Source organism: Ciconia boyciana, chromosome 7, assembly GCF_034638445.1.
Source record: "Ciconia boyciana chromosome 7, ASM3463844v1, whole genome shotgun sequence".
Lineage (NCBI taxonomy): Eukaryota > Metazoa > Chordata > Aves > Ciconiiformes > Ciconiidae > Ciconia > Ciconia boyciana.
In genome coordinates this window covers 31,181,575-31,206,933 of record NC_132940.1, presented here as the reverse complement: position 1 = coordinate 31,206,933, position 25,359 = coordinate 31,181,575, and the positions used below count along the sequence as shown (strand labels likewise).

Genomic DNA, 25,359 nt, shown 5'->3' with positions numbered 1-25,359 from the left:
TCTTGTCAGCGTTTCTCTTGCAATGAGAGACCTGAAGTCAAAGTGGTGCCTGTATTTTGTATCTCCCCTTTAAAATAAAAGGGAAAAAATACAGGGAGTGAGACTCTGAAATTACACTACCAATTTTTATCTTGAATTGAAGCATAAGTTATAAATAGCAATAGTCTTATGCAAAAACTAGTAACTGAGTTTGAGATCTGGCTCACAGAAAGTCATTGAGCTTGTTGGGCACATGATTTCTATCTTATTATTTCAATTCTAATTGCATTAAAATCAGGTAGGGATGAATTCTGTAAGTATTTTCTTAATTAATGGAGGTGGTATGCATGTGACTAAGAAGAACAGGCAGTTAGTAAGACCTTTCTTTTCCTCCTGTGTGGTCCACAGGTTGGAAAAATGATGAAAACAGTTGTTAGTCTTCAGAGAAAATAACAAAGTATATGTGCAGTTCCTGGGTCTGAAAACTAAGGCTGAATCTGATTTCACCTGTTAAATTGTTTTGAATCAAAAATTGCTTCTGCATCTTTTCAGTGTAGGAATTACTTTGTCTGCACTAAACATCCAAAATGCTTTACCAGCATGTGCTCATTAGTTTGAAGCCTGAAATTCTTATTTGAGACTAACCCATTAAAAGTCTGGCCTCTGCCAGCTACTGCAAGGAATAGTCTTTGCTTAAACAATTTTTTTTAACTTATAACCAAGGTAGGTCACTATATTTTAGTCCATATGGGTGATCTTTGTAATGTTTTGTCTCTTGAGACTCCTAACACAGCTGGATAAAACCAAAAAGCAAGCACTGCCATTTGTAAAGGCAAGCTATCTGTGACTCCTTAGCACCTTATTTGCTTGTAATCATTTGAGAAGCACATTTGCCACACTTGCATGTATTTGTATATGATGAAGATAAAAAACAGTAGTACTAAGTGAGGATTTGGTGTAAGTAGGAAAAAAACAAAAACGTGTTCTAGTTACATGGTCTTCGTATTCTAGCCTAAATTGATTGCTATTTTATTTGTACTCTTCTGGTAGGATCTGGTAAACTGAACAGCCAAAATCACAAATTATTTCAAGTTTCTGAAATGTCATATTACCAAAACTAAACTCTTGGCGTTCCAAGTCATGTGAAAGCCACCTCATCGTTAGAGCAGTAAACTCTTTCTTGAAGTATGTTTTGAGGTTGGTAAATGGCTTAAGATGGGGACTTGAAAAGGATGTGCTCTGCAGGCCATGTTGACTTCTAGGGTTTCAAGAAAACAAGATTTTTCTTCTTGTCCTATTTTTTTTGTGTGAAAAAAGAGGGTCTTTATCTTATTTTTTCCACCTGAGATTCAGCATACAAAATTTCAAATGGTGATATAGTGTTACAAAAGCAAGTTACAGCTTATGAATTTTGAGATTGTATTAATACTGTATGAGATGACAAATATACTTTGGTATTCAAGACTTCCTATGCTTTTTTTACCAAGTAGTGGTTTTGTCAATATTGTTTTGAAATTTTATTTTTTCAAAGTGCCTTCATTTCTAAGTAATGCTTATGATTACAGAAAGAATTATATATTAATAAATAATTGCTCTTACTATTACAAGGGATAGTAGTAGATACAAAGTATGTTCTACCCTTAAAGATATTTTAATTGTCAGTCCAAAATACTGCTCACCTGGAGAATACTTTTCAAAAGGTGGATAGCAGGATTTGAGCTGAAACAATTGCTTTTAGGAGGAACAAGTGGAAACTCTGTGTGATGTAATGTATGTGGTAGTGTATTTTTGGTTTTATGGTTTTATCTTGGGTTGCTATATATATTCAAAGGAAGCAGTATTTTGTGTAAAGATAAATGATTCTCTAGAACTCGATCTTCCTAATTGTATAGCTTTTACACACCTTTTGCAGGTGTTTTGATAGTGATAGCAGTGCTTATTGATTGAAAAACAGTGCCAACTTGGTATATTTTTTTTAATGTCCTTATTTGTAAACGCATAAGAATAATATTAATGTAATAGAGTAAGATGTTTGGTTCGGGGTGTAATGTCAGGAAGGTGCTGTTTGAAGGGAATCAATCAGATTGTGAGATACTGCAAAATGAAAGAAACTGAACGACAAATAAAAAGGAACTAGGGGAAGGAATTGGGAAGCCCTGCTATGCTGGATTTGCTATACTCCATAGCAAAGTGAAAATCCTTTGGCTTTTTTACTTATGAGGCAGCTTTAATATTTCTCTTCTGCTAAAAGGGGGATGAAGGAGTAGTTTTGTTTTAATTTTAATTGATCAACCTGTGTAGCCTGCATGTGAACAGGAGCATGCTCTGTCAAAGAGAATTAACCACTTTCCCCTTGCTTTCCTTGCATATGCAACTTTAATGGTAATTTGTGCAATAGAAGAACTGATTAAATGCTCATTTTCTTTTGCTTTTCCTTAATATACTTCTTACCTTGCATTGTAGTTGATAGAGCTATATGGAGCATGGTATTTTTCTATAAGTATGATAATTCATTAGGAATTAGCTTAAAATGGTAATTCATTAGGAAATACCATTTTAAGCACAGCTGTAAGCTTATGTAGATTTTTTTAAAAAACAATAGGCATTATCTTTCTGCAGTTAGTACTTCAAATGGAAGAGGCAATACGTGAGTATTCTGAGACCAAGTCTGCACTTTGTTGCAAAAAAACAAAATAGCAGCTAGAAGTTGAATTACAGGTATATCTCAGACTTTTCCTGGAATTGCTCATGTTTTAAAAATACATTATTTAATAGATTTTTTTTTTTGCCCTTTCATTGGTGCTTACCTTTGGAGAAGTAATTTTACTGAGGTTTCACCAGGCGAATGAAAATGTGTTTAAAGTTTCAGACTAGCAAAGTTGTTCATACCGCAAAACCAGCATGCTGTTTAATGCTAATAATATACTCTATCGATGGTTAGAATAGCAGGAGTTGCAAAGAGATCAGGTTGAGATATGTTAACCAGTACATGTGGAAGTCTGCATCGAAGTAATAAAACTCCTTCCAAAATTTAAAGAAAAATATAGCAGTGTGAAAGTAGCTTGCCTTTAATTTACAGAAAATGAAGTGTTATAAGTGTATGTGTGCTATTACCTTCTGCATAACAGTGTATAGTTTTTCTACTTCATATGTTGGGTAATAACTATACAATGTTAAATGCAATTAATTTTAAAGTTCTTTGCTAGATGCTATCCTTTTCTCGTTCTTTCTGCCTTTTTTGCTATCTTAGTTTTAAACTCTTCCTCCTTATTTTGTAGACACTGCTCTCCTGTTCACTACTTCTTCTCTGTCTTTACGTCTCACCACTGGGCCTCTCTCAGTGTCTGTTTTCCCAACCTCCACCCCAAATTCCAGCTGTATATCTACAACCAATTGGTCAGGTAACTGTATCTTTCTCGAGTGATAGACTCTTTGATAGAGCATGCTCTGTTCAGTCCTAGAAAGTGAAGAGATTCTTCATCAGTGAACGTTTTTGGCACTTTCCTCACTGTTTCCAGATCTTTATTAATGACATAGATAGTGGGACTGGGTGCACCCTCACTAAGTTTGTTGATGACACCAAGCTGAGTGGTGCGGTTGATTCACTAGAGGGAAGGAGTGCCATCCAGAGAGAGACCTTGACAGGCTTGAGGAGTGGGCCAGTGTGAAGCTCATAAAGGTCAACAAGGCCAAGTGCAAGGTCCTGCACCTGGGTCAGGACAATCCCCAGTATCAATATAGACTGAGGGATGAATGGATTGAGAGCAACTCTGCAGAGGACTTGGGGATGCTGGTGGACAAAAAATTGGATATGAGCTGGCAATGTGCACTTGCAGCCCAGAAAGCCAACCATATCCTGGGCTGCATCAAAAGAAGTGCGGCCAGCAGATTGAGGGAGGTGATGCTCACCCTCTACCCTGCTCTCATGAGACCCAATCTGGAGTACTGCGTCCAGTTCTGGGGTCCCCAGTACGAGAAAGACATGGACCTGTTAGAGGGACTCCAGAGGAGGGCCACAAAAATGATCAGAGGGATGGAACACCACTCCTATGAAGACAGGCTGAGAGAGTTGGTGTTGTTCAGCCTGGAGAAGAGAAGGCTCTGGGGAGACCTTATTGCGGCTTTTCAATATATAAAGTAGCTTATAAGAAAAATTGAGAGAGACTTTTTGCCAGGGCCTGTAGTGATAGGACAAGGGGTAAAGGTTTTAGACTGAGAGGGTACATCTAGATTAAATATAAGGAAGAAATTTTTTACAATGAGGGTGGTGAGACACTGGAACAGGTTGCCCAGAGAAGTTGTGGGTGCCCCATCCCTGGAAGTGTTCAAGTTCAGGCTAGACGGGGCTTTGAACAACCTGATCTAGTGAAAGGTGTTCCAGCCCATGATAGGGGGGTTGGACTAGATGATCTTTAAGGTCCCTTCCAACCCAAACTATTCTGTGATTCCAATCTCTTATTCCTACTGTGTTCTGAGTGGCAGACAGATGGTTCACTTTGCTCCCACTGTCTGGTCGCTACTTCAGAATAGCTGCTGAAGCTGTCTACTTAGGGCTTAAAGTCAGTATACCTTGGTTATAAATGTACAAGTACAGGTTAGAGCACCAGGTTAATGCTTCCAGGTTGTTATTTGGGATGGATGGATAAAATGCATGATGTGAGCACCTAGAAATAGTTAGACTTTGAAATCATGCTGCTGTAATCTGAGTGCTGCTGATTCCTCTTTGCTCCCCCAGTTTCATAGGTGCCAGATGTGGTTTTGCAATTTTTTTTCTATGAAAGTGACCCTGCTTTCGAGGATAAATGTGTACCCTTGGTGTTGCAACTGGAACCCTCTAGACTGTAGTAAATATTAAGGCAGTGTGTATGCTACCTTGTGGCTCTGACCTTTTAAACCCCAGGGTTATAAAAGGGTCCACATCTTTAGCCATGCTGCTTCAATCCTCCTCTTCCTATAGGTTGAATGTTGGAACCCTCTTTCCCTTGCATCACTTTGTTTGGTTTACGTTTCTTATTAAAGAAAGTCTTTGTGTGGTGATTAGTTTCATGGTCATTTAGTTAATTCTCCTCCTGTTTGTGGTCTTCTGGGTTAATTCATTTGACACCTGCTTTTAAGGAGTCCTGCCCTTTTGAATCCATTTATTTCAGCCTTTCTCTTGCATTTTATTTCAACTGGACTCGCCTCGCTCAAGATAAATGTGAAGATCCAGACATTCTGATGAAGTCAAACAGCAGGTGAAGGAAGAAGTTGCCTTTTGCATTGAGATCATTGTAATAATGACCTCTATAACAAGTTCTAAATACATGATCTGATAGACTAATTGGAACTGATGTGTATCTGAAAGTAAGAGTTGATAAATCTGATAGTGCTGGTGAAAGACACAACATAAGCATGACTGTCCATGTCGTGTTTGTAATGCAATTATGCAATTACTGTTGGTAGTTTAGTTTCTTAATGATATTAAGGAATTAATGATATTAATGATATTAAGAAACTAGACAGTGTTTGCCTAAGAGTAGACAGTGTTTGATGTTTGTCTATAGAAAGTGATAAACTAATGCACAAAATCATAGAATCTGTCAGCTTGAAGGTGGCAGGTGTTCCAGAGACTCTGAGGTGCTGTTTTTCACTGGCTTTTGTTCTGACCATAGGAAAGAAGATTGTGGGCATGTCTTGCTGGCTCCTGAAACTTTTATCTTCACATCATAACTTGTCCACCTTATCTGAATCTGTCTTAGAGAAGGACTTGTCTGAATCTTAACCTTTCTGATAACTGCCAGCTTACTTTTCCGGGGAACAGAATGAACGCTAAGTGAGCAAACAAGAAATGTCCCTTAGCAGGCGACACCTGCAGATTAGCCAGTTGGTCATTCCAGTCTCTGTAAATAAAAGGTTTTTTTGAAATATGAGAGATTAAAAAGCACAAATGAAATTATTATCTGCTTTGCAGCTTAAAAAGTTTGATGCTAAGTGTTTGGGATGGCTTGAAAATTACAAATTATGAAGTAATTTGCAAAGCAAAATATCACAAGTCTTTGAAGACTGCCTTTTTAGGCTCCACACTTTCTGTACCAATGATGAACTCTCGGTCTAGCTGACAAACCATGTATTTTCTACAGATTGATTCTGTGACATCTTAAAAATTTCAGTGTAGGAGATGAATGGATTGATATACACTCTTCTCTAGACTTGGCGCGTCAGAGGAAGTGAGTGCAATTGATGTTGAACTTGCTTCCATTTACTGTCTTAAGGGTTAAATGCTATGGTCTTGATTACTTCAATATTTAGAAATAAGACCAGACATACTGTTGTTCAAGAGCTGGCAAAGAGAACTAGTATATCCACACAAACCTATTCATACCTATGAAGTCCTCTAAGAATTTCCCCGTTTCTGAGGTTTCATGAATCACTTAAGAAGTCTTTGTCAAAAAGAAAAAAAATTGTTAATTTTCAGCATGAGCTTTACTTTTTATCTACTCTTAAATTGGCAGACCGATCTGTTAGTAGCTGGGAAAAACAGTCCTGCATCCTTATTCTCTTGATGCTGTCAGCTGACAATTAACATTCCAAGTGTGGCAATCCATAGAGATGATGCTTAAAGGAAGAAGGATAAAAGTTCCAGTAATTGAGGAGAACTATTAATAACAGAATCACCTTCTCTTATAATTATGTATTTGGAAAGAACTGTGAGGTAGTTGGGGTTACAGTTTTTCTGTCATTGGGATTAGCAAAAAGAAAGGTCCATTTTTCAAACTGCTTTCTTGAGGGTTCCAATTTAATACCACAGGTACTTTTCACGTCCTGAAATTGAGAACTTTTCCTGTTCATTTTAGTGAATAGTTAGTAGCACTTTTAATGATTTTGAAGATCTTTAAAATGTAAGCAGTGTGTTTACAGTATGTTGTAGACTGTACTTACCACAAAGAAAAAAACTTTTGTCTACTTGTTTGGTTTTTTTCAGCAGCACACAGAAGTTTAGGAGATAGCAGCTAGTGTGGATATTATCCTAGAAATAAATTTGAACAGCTATAATTCTGGGAATTGTGGCAATAGAGCATCTGGGACCTTTGAGTGTGGTTGGCTGTTTTTCCATTGTCTTCTGCTCTGTCTGTCAGGTTCCTAACTAAGCGAGAACAGAAGCTGATGCAGCGTCGACAACATGCTGAAGAATTGTTGGAGTGGAAACGCCGCCTGGATGCAGAGGAAGCAGAAATACGGCGGATAGAAAAGCAGGCTCTAGCTGCCTGGGACAAAGAGCTGCTCAAAACCAAAATAGCCAAGAAAGACCTAGGGGATCAGAGAACTGAGCCCAAAGGTAATAGGAAGAGGGGGCAGGTGATGCAAATGACAAGAGTAAAGCATGATTTGACACAACAGTTGCTTAGGTTTGCACTTTCTTCCTTTTTTGATGTTTTGGTGGTGGTGGTTCTTCTCTGGGCACTCTTAGAATCTCGATTTCTGCACTCTTTACTGCCTTCTGTTGCCTTGTTCTTTTAGCCCTATTTTACACCTTAGTTAAACGTGTATTCCTCCTTTGCTGTATATCTTCTCAAGTGAACAGTGCAGCATAGGCCCATCAGACATTTCTGCATACAATTTAAACTATATTTCTGTCTTTCAAAACAAAAATACTGCATGAACTTTTGCTGATCATCTTCTGAACTTACTCCATTAAAACCATTTTCCCCTGTAGTGCTGTTTGAGTGTCTATCTGGTTAGCCTTATTAATGTTGGTGAGGATGGCTCTTATCAGGGGCTGCTTTCCCTTTGTGTTTTCAAAAAAAGCATTTTTTTCTTTCCTCTGTTGTTAATGCAGTATAACTTTGAAATCTGCAGCTGTGCTAAAGTGTGCTAGGATGCAATTGGTATAATTGAGCTTATTGTGAGGAAAAATAAGTTCCCAGATTTTGGGAGCTACAGCTTTACTGTTCTGTCTTAAGTGGACCATACTTTCAGCATGAAGCACAGAGAACTGGATTGCAGTGGGAGAAAATAATGAAACTTCAGGGATTGTTCTAGAACTAATCAATTTTCCTTTTTTTTCCACTTTGCTGAAAGCAGGCAGCATGTCCTTTGAATGTGCAAAGGGAATTCAGAATTATGCCCTATTACACTTGTTACTGAAAACAGTCATGTGGATTTTAGGCATTGTAAGACATTTTAATATGTGTATGAGTCAGTAAGTTCCAAAGAACAAAAATTCAGCACGAATGCTGTATTTTCATCAACAGATGAGAAAATACACTTGCTTTCTATTATTTGTATCTACCAGTAAGCATTGGAGCATGGCCCTGCTTCGGAAGTTCCTCTCCCCAGCCTTTGCTCAAATATCGAATAGTTCTCCATGGCTGCTTCAGTAATGCTGTGACTCCTGTGGAATTTAGTAAACAGGAATATTGAAAACCCAACTTATTATTTTACTTGTTGCCAGTTGAGAGACTCATGATGAAATCATAACATTAAAATGTTTTCTGCAGCTACTGTAAAGGAAGCAATCAATTCTGAATTCAAGATCTGGCTTGCAGATTATATGCTCCTCCATGACTTCTTCAGACTAATAGTGACTCTTGCTGGTGTATGGTCAACTGGAAGGACAGGTTTCCCTAATAATCTTTTTGGAGTGTGTTGTCTGGAAAATGTTAGAATATCCTGAAAAGCCCTTTATTTTAGACATTCAGCAATCACTAAGAACGTTTGGCAGTCTTAAATCGTAGTTCTCTGGTAAACATGCTTGTTCTTGCTAAATATTCCACCCTTGGTGTCTAGATGAGTGAAATAACAATCAATTTGACATGTATTGGTAGCAGTTACTACTTTATACACAGGCAGTAGTATCTCTGAAGGCATGTAAGTCAGTGCAAATTCTTAGGTGCTTTGGTTTTTTCCTCTCATTATTTGATCTCAGAAATGGCTAGTGAAGAGGAGTCTCCAGTGCCTTCTTGCTCTCATCTGAACAGCGAAAGCTCTATCCCAGAAGATCTTGGCAGTCTAGCTGCTGAGTCTGTCCCATCAGAGACTATGGGCCGTGGACAGCCAGAAAGCCCATATCAGAGTACAACTAATGAAGAAATGGTTTATTCTGAAGAGTTCAAGTCCTCTACCTCACCTGGCAAACTTGTGAGTGAGCTTTTTATGCTATATATTCTTATGCTTGTAAAAGGCTATGAGAGAAGTAGTAAGTTTAGCCGTCCCAGTTGTCAAAGCAGAGATTCTCTGTGTTTGCAATACCATTTTACATTACTGTGAATAAACATTGTGATCAGATATGTTCTTTGAAGTCTTGAGGAAAAATTGCTTCAGCACAGGGTTTAGATATTTTTAAACTTGTGGGTAGTCTTGCAAAATGTTTTGCGTATGTCATGTAGGTATGCAGTATTAAGTGGTGGAACACTGACCCAGTTTACCAGTGTGAATTAGCTGTAGGCTAGCTTGTTACCATTGTATAAATTATTTGAGGCCATGGAAACTATGCTCTGTTTTTCTGCTTTGCTTTTTTTGCAAGTAATGTATCCCAAAGTATAGCTATAGGATGAAGAAGCAGAGCTGTAACCTCATGCACAATCCTTTGGGTTTCAGGTTATGTCTGCTTGCTAGCTAATTCTGCCTTATTGTTCTATTCCAATTGTTATTTCTACTTGGTTGATAATTTTGTTAAGTTTCATCCTGATAACTTTACCGTGTGCTCAATGAGACAGAAAATGCAGCGTCTGTGGGGTAAAAGAACTGCTCATCTAGACTTATTACAAATACTTTCTTGGAAAGTTTGCTGGAAAGATAGTGAGGTAAAATGTCTAATATGTCCTAGAGGTTATGTTCAAGGTGTGTGAAAGGTTTGTGTTATAATGTTGAAGCAGTAAGCAGCATTTTGGAAGAATATTTGCTCTTAGAATTTTTTGCCTGGCCTCAGAGAAATAGTGCTCTGCTGTTTTACTAATTTAGAATGTCATCTTGCATCCCTTACATGAAATGGTCCTTTTGATTTCACCGATGTATTTACTAGGAGTTCCTATTGCCATGGTTGTTACCAAGTAAGATTACAAAAACTGTATCGAACACGTGTGAGTCGGAACCATATCAGTTCACTGAGGTGGTAGTACAGTAGCCTAAGCAGGTTTACTGAAATCTAGGCTCCAAGTAAGCAGTCAGCTATTGCTGCTCTTGATATTTTTGTATTATTGTCTAGCAAACTAAGATTAAATTCTTAAGATAGTTGGATAGGTACCACTGCTTATGAGATGTTCTCTAGTCATGCTGTTCTTTCCTTGTAACTAGCTCCTGAGGACAGTGATCTCCTACTTTCAAACTGAGCTTTACAAGCAATTACTTATTTGTCTTTTTCTTCTCCCATAGTCTCCTCCCAAAAGCAGCGTATCTGTATCAAAGCAAGATTCTAGCAAAGGCAGCCATAGAACTGGAGGACAGCTACATTCACCTGTGAAGTCTCATCAGATAGCTTACAACTGGTCTGATGAATCTTTATCTATGACACAGTCAGGTAAGTATAATATCTGCTTGGGTTTAAATTGCTTTTTCAAAGCTTTTCCTTTTAACAACTAAACTTGAAATGCAGACATAGATGTGGGGAGGCAGACAGAAATTCCTGGAAATTGCCAAAGTTTGGGGTTTTGTGGGAGTATTTTCCCATGATGTAATTTGATCACTTCAGCTTAAGAAGGTCTTAATGTAAGAAGGTCTATATATTATCTCTTCTTTTAGAAAGCAGCGCTGGTTCCTGCAAACAGGTATGACAAAGATAAGAGTCAATAGTTAAAGTGGTCCTAGAATTTAAAAATACCAAGGCTAGCTGTGCTTTTAACAGGTGACACTGCTCCACTTCTCATGTTGTAAGAAAGCAGAATATGGTTCAGCAGCATACAAACGTGACCGTCCTCCTCCTGAGCACATCCTGGCTCCAGAAGCAGTACAGCTCTGTTATCGTGGCAGTATGAGTGAGCCCCTTGGACCTGCACTGGCATGTGCAGAATCAATGGATACTTCAGGACATATGTGTTTATTTTTGGAGGAGGGCTTGAACTGTGTGCAGTAAAATAGGGCCTAAGATTGCATTTTGAGCTATAAAATACAAGATCTACTATATGGACTCTTTATACTCTTTTATCCAGTATCCAAGCTGGCTACCAGTAAATGCTGAGGGAGAGAATATTAGAAGTGAACTGGTACAAAGCGGTCCTTTCCCTGGTGTGCTCTTGCAATCTGTTAGTCATGTGGATTCCAGGACTTCCTGAGCCACTATTGAGTGGGTCACCATCATCAGCTCTGTTAAGCTGTGAAGTCTGTTTTGAACCTTTCTGTGCTTTTAGTCTCCAAAATGTCTTGTATTCCACAGTGCAGTTGATATAGCATCATAAAATACTTACTAGCAAATGAGATAGCATTTTTCTGCTTGTTTTTTTTTAATTGCCTAAATGATCAATAAGTCTTTAGTAGAAAAAGAATTAAGTGGTTCTATGGTGTATACTAGCTGTTCTTTGTGATAGATGGATAACTTACTGGCATGCATACATGTCCAGTCTTTGTGGCACTTGATGTAGCGAGCATAATCTTTTATGGGCTTTTTTGGTTAATATGTATGTAAGTGCAATAGAAACACAGTAATTTTGAGGCAGCTGTTCTCCTGCTGGATAGAGAAATGAATACGTAACACCTAGGTATTTGCACTGAGTAATTTGTATTGGGATTCTGTCTGGAGAGCAGTTTGCAACACAGTGAAGCATTCAGCAACTTGAGAAAGTTATTTTCAAGTTCTGACTGAGAAACCACATAAGGAAGCCATTATGAAAAGTAGAGCAGGCAACAGTGATAATGAAAATAAATTTTTGTAAAATAAAGTGTTTGCAATCTTTGATTTCAAATGCTGAAGAAAGGTATAAGAGGTGGGAAGCCGATGGTTTCACAATAAATCATTCCATTGTAAAGAGACAAATCTTCCAAGCTGCTGAGTAGTAATGAAGTCATTGCTATGTCAGTCCGATGCATGCGTAGACAAGATCGTCAAAGATGAAAGCATGTGCAGATCTTTCCCTTATGAGTTGATCAAGAAAAGCTATAATTATGTAGTGGTCACTTACTATTTGGGAGGAGTTGTTAATTACAGCGGCATCATAGAGTACTCCTGATTAGCAAGTGAGATTCCATTCTTTTTGTGCTGGTTTGTTTTTTTGGTTTTTTGTTTGTTTGTGGTTTTGGGTATTTTTAAATTCTCTAAATGGTTAACAACAGTTGTTAATGGAAAAAGACTACAGTAGTTCGATTGTATTTATTGGCTGTTGTTGATTAAATCCTTCATTATGGTGGTTTGTTGTCTTGAGAAATTAGGTTGTTTAGCAAAATGTCCAGCTGTTCCTGCTAGCTGACCAAATAATACTGGTGACTTACTTTCTAGGATGTTCAGTAAAGCGATTGGTGTTTATGAGCATCCAAGCCTTTTGGTCCAGAAAACGTTATAGGTAATACTGAGCATTAGAAAAACAAACCAGCCAAGATCCTTCTCTTAGGAGCTGCAGTTGCTGCTATAGAAGAGGAAGGGGGACATCAGCCGCAGGGAGGATCTCCAGTAAGACTATGTCAGATAAATATTTTGAAGAGTTTTTGATACTTAATTGTGGAAGCACCAGTCTGGGTCAAGGATCTTGTGTTGCACTACGTTGGTATACATTTAAAACAAGAAACAAGTGAACATAATCAGGTGGGCGGAAAAGAGTAAGTAATAAGACACTGAGGCAGTCTCTCTATAAAATCTGAGAGGTCTGAGAGACTAAGAGGTTGTTACAGCAGAAATAATGAAAGTAGCAGAATTGTTGGTAGAATGGGGTTATCGTGCAGAGAATGGATCTAAGTATCTGGGGACAGTGTCCCAAGGGAAAAGAGATAGAACATCATCAGAAGAACTGGAAGACCAGGTTGCAGGTTCTGGGGATGGAGAGGAATGGAGGAGATCTTATTAAAATTACTAAGAATAATGATTAAGAAAAAAATTGTTCAGGTGGAAAATAGCTACAGTCAGTAATGGCATCATAGGAGGATCTGTAAAATTGAACTTGGAGCAAAGATAGGCCAAGTAGTTTTGTATAAGCTATTATTGAGTAGTCCACCACATGTCTAAGCTCAACACTACCCCATTCACCCTGAATAAATTGTCATCCTGAGGCCTAACAACAGTGAAAATCTCTGCATTGTTCAAATTGACTTTGCTTCCAACTGTTGACCAGTCAGCTCTCCATTTCATAGATGTATTTAGTCTAGGTAGCAGGAAATGGCCAGAAACCTAAACTGCTTTTGGAGTCCACTGTTGCAAGTGAAATTCTCATTAATGAAGTGTACCTTGTAGCTTGCAATTATATATCGTGATTGTAAACAAATAGTTCATATATGTTTTTGGTCTGCATCTTTGAGTTGTCATATTTTTAAATATGTCAGAAAAAATTAACTTCTGCAACAGCTGACATGATAAGCAGTTAATGAGGTAGCAGCATAAACATGGGCGGTTGATGTGAACAAGTTTGGTAACAAGTTACTGTATCAGAGCCTTTCTCTTCTAAATCAAATTAAGATGCAACACTTTTTTGTATGTTATATAGTAGTGTTCTGAATCTGAGATCCCACTTTGAGTCTTATGTTAAGATTAACATGTTGACATTAAATTCTTTGATATTTTGTTTGGACCATATTTTGTATTTACTAAATGACTGTTCATTGCTTTGCATAGAACTGTTTTGTGAGGTGCAAGCTTACAAAGACTAAAACTAAACTTTTTCAGAAACCACATCTGATCAAAGTGACATTGAAGGACGAATCAGGGCCCTGAAGGATGAACTACGGAAAAGGAAGTCTGTGGTTTACCAGCTGAAAAAGGAACAGAAAAAGAGACAAAAGGAGAGACTGAAGGCCCAGGAAGCCAGTTTGATCAAACAACTGGAGGTTAGGAAAAGTAGGAAGAAGAGTGAAGTAAAGGACTGTTAGCCTTGGATAAATCATTATAGTACAGATGTTGCTGGCAGAATATTGTATCAACAGCTGTGAATGACACATTATTGTGATACAAGTGTGACTGTGTTCTGGCTATTTAACTGTTTTCAATAATGAACCAGAGCCTTCAGGCAAAAATGCCCTTTCAAAGTGTATATCTTTCATGGGTTACTAGCAGTGTTCAGGGGGCTTATGTATCCTAGCTTGGATTAAAGAATGATGCTCATGTAATTTGTTTTTGAAAGTAAAGTATTAAAATGTCTAGGATTCACAACTGTAGAGCTTTAGGAAGTTAAATAGATTGTTTTACAGAGAAACGGAGTGTATCCTTTATTCATTTAATAGGTTTTAATTGCTGAATTGTGCTAATGCTTTAGTAGACTAACAGCCGTAACTGTTTTCCATGTGCAGTCATATGATGAGTTTATCAAGAAGACTGAAGCAGAGCTGAGCCAAGATCTGGAGGCATCACCCACAGCCAAACCTCAGATTAAAACTCCATCCTCAGCTGCTGCTGAAAAACCTAAGATCAAGGCACCACCGTTCCATAGGTAACTGGGATTTCTTCTTCTTTTTGAGATTATTCTGAAACTGCAGGGAATGCTGTTTTAGCAGAAACCATGAGTGCAAGGAAAGCTGGTAACTGCTCTTCCTTAAAGCACTGGACAGTGGCAGTATCCTGTTGACCCATTTGCTGGTCTCATCAGACCCAAAACAGATAAGATGTACTGTCATTGTAATTGTATGTGACTCACTTTTGTCCTGCCCAGCCTCTCGGGTCCTATTTTCAAGTTCTTTCTGAACAATAATTTTCAATTGTGCAAGAATTGTGCCAAATGGTTGTATGGATTACAGACCTGTAATCCCATTTTTTCCTATTTTGGTCACTCGTTATGCCTGCCGCACTGTGTGAGGCAAACCATTCATCTTTGCAACTTAAATCTGGTTTAGATCTTAGGTTTTAAAAGGTAGAGAATTCAACTGACTTCTGCACTTTCTACTGTATTTTTAAGTGTTTCATTTTTTCCAGCAGATGGTGCAATTTTAGTGTGTTCAAGTAAAAAAAAAAAAGTTATTTTCTTTATCTCTTTTTTTGGCTACAAAAAAGGTTAGTTTGATTACTCTTCTAGAAAATTACTTTCCAGGACTCGCAGAACTCTCCTCTCTGTCCCCATTCCTATTTTCTAAGGTCACAGTATGTTGACAAACCAAACTGTTTATGTTATCATTGGTGTGGTATTATAATTATAGAGGCTTGGATTTCCATTTTTATCTATTAAAAAAACCCGAAAACAACACTCTAGTTGTAACCATGATTCATGCAATTTGATTTTTCAACTTTAGGCCTGAGACAGGTAAAAACTGGAAATCACTGGCTGAATCAGAGCGATCCAGAGCATCTTTGGAATCCATTTCAGAACATGCAGGTATGTGACTGGAAGAATCTGTGCTACAGATGAAGATCTTCAAGACTGACTGTTTTAACCTTCTTTAATCTTCTCCTCCTTGATTTAAGAAGAGATTTTAAGAGAGCATGCAGACTCCATAAAACCATAATGATCAAGCTATATTTCTTACTATTTTTATTTAGTAGGCTTCTGCTTTTGCTGTTTCCTGTATATTCAGTATTCAGTTTTACTCTCGCTGAGGTTTGTGTGAACCATAATTATGTGACAACCTTTGTCCTTTCTTTTTTTTCCTGTTCCTTTATCACTTGAGGAAAGTAAGGAAACCAAAAATAATGAAGGCTTTAGGAATAGACATTTAGGAATAGGGGGTTTTTGAGATACTTTTCAATGTTTTGCTGTCAATCATTATCTAATTATTATCTACCATTCTAATCTGGGTTGGTTTTGCAGCTTGCAAACAAATAACTTAGCCCTTACCTTGGGCTCGCTATTGTATGGCATTATGAAATACTGGTACAAGGAACAGAATCAGAAAGAAAGCATTAGAACCCTGGAACTGAAACAATGTTGCTTATGTTCATAGGACAGCTAGAAATATATGTTTCCAAGGCACCAGTTTGTATCTTCTTTTAGCATAGAAAACTTGATGTTGATTTTGTCGCCTATGGTTGCAATTTTCAGTAAAACAATGCAGGGTATACTATCTGCTGTAATTCACTTTTTATTTTCCTTCAAGATGGTGTGTCATCAAGAACAGAGAGGTCTGTGTCTGTGCACACCAAGGTGGCTGTGACAGATCTGCATGCAGAAGAACCTTCTGGAACATCTTCCTCAGTTTTAATGTCACCAAGGAGTTCCAGAGCAGGATCTGGTGATTCCTTAGATAATGTACCCTTATCATCTCTTCTCAAAGACATGAAAGACATTGGCAGGATATCCCATGGGTCAATGAAAAACGTGGTAAATGCATCCAACAATGAGGCTGCCTTCAGTCATAAATCTGAGATACAGGAAGACTTGGAATACATAAAGTCCGAGGAATATGAGATTGAAGGTTCTCATGTTAAGCCTTTGGAGAGTTCTGATGTCTTGTTGATGTTAGATAAAGAACAGGAGAGCTCACTGGACATCCTTCCAAAGAAAGTCCTCTGTTCTGAAAATGAATACCCTCAGAAGGAACTCTTTGATTTGGCTGTGGAAGGTCTTCATGGTACGGAAGAAATCTTAGAACAGAGACTGGCAGAAAAAAATGCTGTAACTGGCCCAAGCGTAGAAGAGTCTTCTTGCAAACTGAGCAAATCAGCAGAGGAAAAAGGTTATCTGCTTTCAGAACAGCTCTTTAGTCAAAAGGAGCCATCATACCTTGAAGACTTTGAAGGATCCTCCTCCAGAAAACAAGCATCAGTTGAAGAAACACTTCCTGGGGAATGTTACAAAGATGACTTTGAAGCATCTCTTCTCTCTCCTAGTGGGGATGCTCAGTCACTGACAGAGCGGTCACAGCACACACAAACCAGCAGAAGTAGATCCACCAGCCTTGGCAGTGATGGCGAAATCAGTGAATACCTCAGTGACAGGTCTCTCTCTCTCTCTGGCAGCATGCATTCAGAGAGGTTATTAGAACTGAAGTCCCCAACAGAACTTATAAAAAATACTGAACGCAGAGATGTGGAGCAAGAACGGGCCCCTACTGAATCACCGCTGTGGGCCTCTGTTTCGATCACAGAAGAAACAGATAGTTTGCCAAATTTCAACATTGGTGATAGAGTACTTGTGAGTAAAGTCCAACCTGGAACATTGCGATTCAAAGGTCTGACTAAGTTTGCCAAAGGATTTTGGGCTGGCGTGGAGTTGGATAAACCTGAAGGGAACAATAATGGAACTTATGATGGTATTAAATACTTTGATTGCAAAGAAAAGCATGGTATTTTTGCTCCTCCTCAAAAAATCTCGCATATTACAGAAAGTATTGATAGCCATTTAGACACAAATAAGGATGAAGACTCATTCTTCGATGACAGACTGGAGAAGCAACACCAAGCAGAGCAGAAAGACAAAGGAAGTTCTAAATCTAGCAAGGAGGATGAACCCCAGAGCAGAGATGCAACAGAGAACTATTCCCAGGATAAAGCTCCTGCAGACACAGCTGTTTCAGAATCCTCAGCTGGGGAAAGGGTTGATGAAGAGTCATCTTCTAAAGTGAACAGCATAAAGGAGATTTCTGTAGCTACTGAGTCACTTGCCGCAGAACAGTTAGTGGTGGATTATCTGAAACATGCTGTAAAAGAGGAGGCCAGCCTTGCTCCTCTCATTTCTGGTGCTGTGGATGAGATTTCCACTGTTCAGTTGGATGACATCTCCGATTTCCTTTCTGAAAAACTGGAGAGGCAGAAGACACTGGGGGAAGAATGTGCTGAAAAGTTAGATGATCTCTCTCCCGGAGTTGTGGAGAAGCCTGCAACTCCACTTCTGGATTTGCTGACAAAAGAAAAGAACCAGTTAGAAGCCCAGCTTAGACTACCGCTTAGAGAGGAAGAAAAGTCAAAAGACCAACTGGAAAAGGTCAGTTTGCTGACAGACAGTCTACTTAGAGATTTTGTGAAAGACACGGTCAATCAGCTACAGCAAATAAAGAAGGTCAGGAATGAGAAAATCCAGCTCAGCAACCAGGAGCTCTGTGATGTAAAGGAGGAATCCAGTACCCCATCCCAGAAGGTAGAAAAGCAGATTCCTGAAGGACTGAATAACTTTCTTCTAAGTTCCAATTTGGAAGATGAAAGAGAAGAACTTTCCTCTCCAGACATGTGTCCCAGACCAGTGAGTAACAGACACCTTGCACTGATTTTAAGAGTCGATTGTTCCTTTCACTGATGATGATTGAATCTGAGGAATACAGTGTGGCACCAGTCTGTGTTCTCCCAAGTTCTGTTGGGTGATGTGGAGATTGCCTGTATGTGTGTGTCTTACGTGTGTGTTCTCATGTATCCCAGTTCACAGCTTGCTTTGGTAGCCCTACAGGCTGAAAGACATGTTTTGGCACATGAAAGTGAAAAATAGTTCATTTAGGTTGTATTCTGCTTACATGTTCAATTTGTATTTAATCCTTACCCTCACTTTTTATTCTAAAAATGGCAAAATACAATAGACTGTAAACTTACCTCTGTCTATTCTTGATATGAAATAACCATCCTCAAACATAATTAGTTGCTGTGGAGGTCATTACGGTGTCAGACTGCTCTATCCACTGAACTAATATATCATGAGTAGTGGAAGTTCAAGCTTCCTCAGAACAACCATTAATGATACAGATACAGGACTTGGCCTTTCTGCTGAAGATCCCAGTAAACCTGTCTGCTTTGCCATTGATCTCAATATGTTAGCATCACAGAAAGCTTCAGCCCATTTCACCAGTGTGAGCTGGTCACTAAAACAGCCATCACCTGCTAAGAGCTTTTAGGCTGTTGATTTAGTTCTGAGAGTGCTGGTAAGTGAAGTGAAAAGTTGTATGTCACGTGATCAGTTTTTAAACCACTCAGCCTTTCATAAAGAGTTATCAGTTTTTAAACCACTCAGCCTTTCATAAAAAGTTAAACATTAGGACAGATAGTGTGCAGGATGCACAGTCATTTAAGCTCTGTAGGAACCCTCTGAAAGCATTAATCAGGAGTGGTAGAAACTCCAGGTATTTGAATCAAAACGTTTCTAATTTTACTGTAGACTATTTATTTTTGTGAGTATTTGTGCATATATTGCCAATTACATCAGTAGAGCATTTAAAAATATAAGTTGAGTTAGACAACAGTGTGACACCGCTTTTATATTTACTCTGTGGCTCTTAATTCACAGGAGAGTCCAGTGTTTGGTGCCAGCGGTCAGGAAGAGCTTGCCAAGAGACTGGCAGAGCTGGAGCTCAATCGGGAGCTCCTGAGTGTGCTGGGAGATGATCAAGACTGGTTTGATGAGGACTATGGCCTGAGTTCCCGTAAGGTCCAGCAGAAGCAAGCTGAGGAACCAGCAGTGCTGCCCAAGGTAGAACCGCAGAAAGTGCCAACAAAGCCATGTGAGGAGCCTTTGGCGGTCCCTCATACTGCGGTGGAGGTGGAAGGTATGGTGCATGCAGCAGCTGAGGAACTCTGGAAACTGAAAGAGCTGGGTCATGATCTTCAAAGTTTCAGCCTTCATACAGATCTTAGTAGTACCCTCAAAGAGCAGGACACAGACATGATAAACAAGCAGGTTTATAAAAAGGTACTGTCTTCAGGCATTTTTGTTCTTGCCCTTTGAATCTTTACCATGAACAACAAAAGCCTTAACTTTTACTTCTGTCTCTGTTAAGGTGGTATTTGATTTAACAAGAGAGATCTTTGGGGAAATCTTTGCTGAGGATCCTAATCTAAATCAGCCTATTTGGATGAAACCGTGTAGGATCGCATCTGCTTACTTTCGCCGAGTGAAAGATCCAAATGATCTGGATGAAGTCAAGGTAGGAAGGAATCTTTGTCATGCAGGGAAAGTGAGATGAAAAATACTGTACTGGCACTTGCCTGGGTGTTAAAAGATTGTAACAGGTGTATCTTGCAAGATATGAGTTGAGAAGAGAAATGGGATTACAAACCAGAAAGGGAGTTTGTAAAAATGGTCCTTTTTTACTGAACAGATCTGCCTCCCTGTCCTTTTGGCTGGTGCTGGTTGCTTTTAAACCTTAGTCCTCTTTGCAGAGCTGCCAGGATGACCTTGGTCTTATAAAATTGGTATGCTGACAGGCTGCTGCTTTAGCAGATTTCAGTGGAACTCTGTATGGGTATATTGGTATGGATCCAACGGTAGGGTTGGGCCAAATAGGATGAGCTGGATCTTTTACTCACACACCTGTGCCAGCCTTACTGAGTACAGTGGGAGTTGCCCACAGGAACCCAGAATTTGACTGGTGAGGGCATTGTTGTATTTTGCAAGCCAGAGGAGGTCTCCTGTTATTGGTCGTAGTGCTCAAGAAAGGACAAAACCCCAAAAAGCTGGAGCTTGACTGGACCTAGGTTAAACTTGCAGGGCTTGACATTTGGAAAAAAACTGTCTCCCTGAAAGCGCTCAACAAAGAACCTGCCGTACAGCTCATCAGGACACAAATGAAGACTTCCACCTGTACTGTTTCTTCTGAAACTGGGGGGGGGGGGGGGGGGGGGGTGACGGGTGACTGTATTTTGATTAACCTGCTGAAGATACAGCATGTTAACCGCCTAGAAAAGACAGAAATAGTATCTAGATCACTCTGTTAGTTGAGAAGACTTTCAAAAGTGTGTGGCAGGGGAGAGCAGGGGCACAGGACAAGGACACAAAATTCCCACCCTGCTTTTCTTTAATATTCTCCCATTAAATGAATTGTCATAATCTCCTGTTTGCTGTACTGTTTAATTAAAAGTTTCTGTTCTCAAGTTTGTTACAGCAGTAGGTGTCATTTTTTTCCCCCCCCACTTCTAGATTTAATAATTGTTCTGCCTGTGTAATGCTGCCTCAGAGACTTTCACTGTAACTTTCTTGCATACACCGTATGTCTCTTAGCTAAACAGAAAGCTGTTATGCATTCTGTAATGTGACTCTTTAGGATAGATACTTTGTGCATACGTTTCATTTCTTAGCTCAAATGTGATAAATCTCACCCTTACTGTTCTGTAGAGCTTCATTGCAGCTGAAGTACTGAAGCTGTTCAGCCTGAGGAAGGAGCCTAATCACAAAACAGACTGGCAGAAGATGATGAAATTTGGGCGGAAGAAACGAGACCGAGTGGATCATATACTGGTCAGTGGATGAAAATAAGCAATCATATCAGATACTGTCCACCATACTGAAGTGTGACATATGATTGTAGTTTTCAGTATTTGATCATGCTGTTTAAAGAATACAAAGTGTACAGAAGGTCTTGATAGAAGGTGTTTAATTTTAGAGAGCACCCTATTGACAAAAACAGAAGTCAGTGGAGTAAGGTGACTTGAGTAAATTCTCTGTTCATGCCTACTGATTTGACTGGAGTATAAATTTGCCCACTCCCAAAAGTTTAAAGCATGAATTTACAGAAGGAAACATTGAAATATTTGACTGAAAGGAGAGTAAACTTTTTCTTTAGGAAGGGAATATGTTTTTCTTCTTTAATTTAAAATGTTCTTATTTTGAAGTAATATTGTTTAATTGGAGACTGATAGCTTAATAGACCACATCTGCAACCTCCTAGTTGAATCTGGTTAGCAAAGTTGTTGGGTTAGAGCAGCAAAGACTTCAAAGAAACAGTATGGGACTTGATAATCCCTAGTACAAGGTAACCAGTCTGCCAGATGGTACCCACAGCTAAGGGTTTCCCCAAAGCTAAGCAACAAGTAGGACTTCTGCTCTTGTGGTACTTGTCATAAAGTAGTGAATGCAGCTGCCACTGGGGCAGAGGCAGTTCAGTGTTAAAACTGCGTAAGACAGAGCATGTCTGGCTGTGTACTAGTTCTTGAAAGTTACTTGTTGGCTTGTATTGCAGGATGATTAACATCTTTATTGGCTATAATCATGGTGAAGGTTCTGCTTGGGAATATGAGTCGTCATTAACACCGTGGTTCACTTAATTATACCTGAAATTGATTCCACACACGCAGACATATAAGTAACTTAGAGTCATGGGTCGTGTGGTCTTTTAATTGCCCATCAGTGGAAGGTTTCCAACACAGGCTTTTTCCCAGGGATTTAATTTTAATTGTATGTAAATAGAGTATCTATGTATAGCACCTGCATATCCTAGTATGCTTGATTCTGGGATACACTTGTTTCTGGGATATGGAGGCTGCTAAAGCATGCACAAAAAAGTCTTATGTTTAGATTCCTGAGAGAACTAATAGTACAAATATTATGCTTGTGTACCAATTTCCTAATTTCTTTGAACCACACCTGGAAAGAGAGATCTCTGATCTGCTGGATAGTTGCTCCAGTTATTAACATCTACAGCAAATCTTGGCTTTCAGTAAACAAGTACAGGAGGTTCACCTAGATGAAAAGATACTTTGTTTAAAATCAAGTTAAAGGAGCGTCTAGGTGTTTGCTTTCTTCTTCTCATGTCCCTTCGTGTTGCCACCTTTATCATGTGTATGCTGTCTGTGGTCAGTGTGAGAATCTCAAATGTACACATAGACTGAGGTGCCGCATTTTGGTACATCAGGGCTGCCTGCACCTTTCAAAACCTCTTTTTAAACTACAGCAAAGAACCCTCATATCTCCTTATTTAAGTTCAGGTGCTAACAATAGACTGTTTCCACTACTTTTTTTTTCACTGGGGTCTTCAGCCAAAACTCCCTGTGCTGATCTGTTTCCACAAACTCTGCCATTGCTTTCCCTGCCACCCCCCTTCCCTTTTATCCGGAACTTGAGAATGCAAAGCTCACATGATACTGCCAAACCTATGTGTTTAGCTTTCGCACCTGAGAAGCCTGCCAACAGAGCGCTGAAAAGTACTTGATCTTCTGACTTGTTGACTTAAGGGCTAGAATGTTTCTCTCCATGCAGTTTTGAACTCTGCAACAAAGCAAAGCTGTTCCTATCAAGCTGGCTTAATTGGAAAGACAACTTCTGTGGTGCCCAAGAGCTAAACCCAAGGGGAGTGCAACAGTAAGAAGAGAATTGAAGCCTGCTCGTATGCACAGTTGTGTATCTTAAGATTTCCAGGCACTCTGAGAGTGAAGAGCTGTGAGAATGCACCTGCCTGCCTTCCCCCTACTGGGATTCTTCCAAGGCAGTAGTTTATTTCTGGATTTTTGTACTTTTCAGTCTCCAAATGATCTAGTTAATCCTTAAATGTAGTTTGTTTTGCAGATATTCATGGTTTTGAATGGGAACCTTCAGAAATCGAAACTTACTAATTTACTTTCTAAAGTTTCCTTCAGATTATATTCTTTTAAGTGTTTTTTGATACTGTGGCATTTATTAGATGGCCAGCAGGATCATGCTACCTCATTATCTCCTGATTTTTCTTTTGTGTGCATGCCCCCGTCTTTCTTTGAGTGTTTAAAAAACCCAAAGACACAAAAACCATACTACACAGCCTTCTGCATTGTGTCACTATTTATCTTTTCCTGTAGGATGGAATTCAGTTCCATTAAAACTGTTTTTTTCCTGACTTTGCCCAAATGCAGTTTCTCTCTGGTATAGAGAGCTTACTTCCTGGTATTAAATATGTGAAGTTTTACTTTTTTCATGAGAATGTGCAAGAACTTAAATGCTCTGCATGTACTGAAGACAATGCAAAGCCCACTTCCATGAAAGCCACGATAGTTGCCACATATAGGCAAACTATCTCCGTTGCTTAGAAGCAGTTTGTAATAATACAACAAATGGATCAAACATTTCCCAGACAAAGCAGTCTCAACTGCCTCGGCTCAGATGTCTGCAGATAGGGCTGCAAAGCAGCAGGGCAGTTTCCACACATTCTGAATACCTTATAAACAAGACTTGCCTGCAGCGGCAAATTGCACATTCTCTTGGTTTTCCAAAAGTATGCTCGAGGAAGTCCTCCTAATGCCAAAGGAAATTGTGCACTGTGCCTCTGAGAAAGAGGAGAATGGTAGAGACAAGAGAAAATTGATCACTGATATTGTTTTTCTTTCTTGATCTTTCTGCTGCTATTTAACATCCAGCCTTTCTCTTCCTGGATCAAGTTACCTTGTCCTCTCCTGTTTACTTGTTTCTTTATCCCATGAATCTCTTCCCCCTGCCCCATCTGGAGCACAGTAAAGGAACTGTCCCATCACAGTGTTGCAGGTGAGACAGAATAAACAGCAGCTTAGTGTGAATCTGGATATTGAGGTTTGTTTAAGGGCCAGTGAGATCAGAGCTTTTAACCTGCTTTTACTTGCTTCCCCCACCCCCAGTGTTAGGTTCACTAGGTCTCGATTTCGCTTCCCAGCAGCGAAGTTGCTGCTTGCCTGGGAGGGTCAGGCAGAAACTCGTGTCAGTTGCTATTGTGCAGCTGCTCCAGGTTACCAGTCTCGGATATCATCAGTCAAGGTCCTTGGGCATCCCCCGGCATTTGTCTCCACCCACCTCCTTCATCTTCAGGATCTTCCCCCATTTCCAGGATCTTTCCTCCAGCCGGGATCTTTACCTTCTCCCTTTGGGGCCCCTGTTTTCTTTCCCAGACCACTTCTGGTTTTTGGGAACCCTTCTTTTTGGCACCACCTCTTCTTTTCATGACCCCTATCTCTTGCTTTTCCTCATCTAAATAGTCTGTGATGCAGACACACAACACATGATCAGCCTCTACATTGGTGCCTTTATCTTACGCCTCTTTATTGATGGGAGGACTGGAAAGCCTTGGGACATGCTGCTATTGTTTAGGCCAGGGTTTATCAAAATTTACAACCAGCACATACCAGTTGCAGGCAGCAAGCTTCTGCTTGAGAGAGAGTTCAGAAGTCTGTTTCAGACATTTGCCCCCATACAAACTTATACCGAATTATCTGCCACTTGTTAGCATTCAATTTAAATTATTTTTCACCTAAAACACTCATTCAAAGTTTGATTGCCAATATTGTTACTTCTTCCTTATTAGTGAGAAGCATAATTAAACCATTAACACCTTATCTTTGACAGCCGTATGGGAAATGAGGGCTGTGCTGAAGAGGAGTGCTCACTGCAGTAGCACAGAGATTTGTAAGCATGTAGCGTGACTTCTCCAAAGCTGTTTGCAGGATGAGATCCCTGCCCCTCTCCCCAAGCTCTTAAGAGAGGGAGAAATGAGCTGTCAGACTGAAACCCCATGTATAACTGAAGCCTTATGAATGGCTACAAACCCTGAAGCAGTGCCAGTTCCCTGGGGTTCCCATAGCAGCCTGTTCTTGGGCTTCACACTGTGTTTGAGTTATTGAATCATCATTATGCTACAGCAGCTGTCACCTTCAAAATGGACACGTTTCTGGGCGGTTTAGCTTCAGGTGAAAGGGGGAGAGATGGTGTTGGGGCTATA

At 39.5% G+C, this 25,359-nt stretch overlaps 1 protein-coding gene across 5 annotated transcripts in view; it reads left to right on the top strand.

Annotated features, from left to right (window-relative positions):
* CEP350 (centrosomal protein 350) overlaps positions 1-25,359 on the top strand; it is a 77,678-nt gene that overhangs the window by 47,094 nt on the left and 5,225 nt on the right. For all 5 annotated transcript variants that reach the window (XM_072866310.1, XM_072866314.1, XM_072866312.1 and 2 more), the window contains exons 28-37: positions 7,095-7,294; positions 8,885-9,096; positions 10,330-10,474; positions 13,757-13,917; positions 14,377-14,516; positions 15,310-15,392; positions 16,111-18,191; positions 19,221-19,622; positions 19,711-19,857; positions 21,045-21,167. In XM_072866310.1, coding sequence (XP_072722411.1) covers positions 7,095-7,294; positions 8,885-9,096; positions 10,330-10,474; positions 13,757-13,917; positions 14,377-14,516; positions 15,310-15,392; positions 16,111-18,191; positions 19,221-19,622; positions 19,711-19,857; positions 21,045-21,167 — 3,694 coding nt within the window. The remainder of the gene's footprint in view (positions 1-7,094; positions 7,295-8,884; positions 9,097-10,329; positions 10,475-13,756; positions 13,918-14,376; positions 14,517-15,309; positions 15,393-16,110; positions 18,192-19,220; positions 19,623-19,710; positions 19,858-21,044; positions 21,168-25,359) is intronic.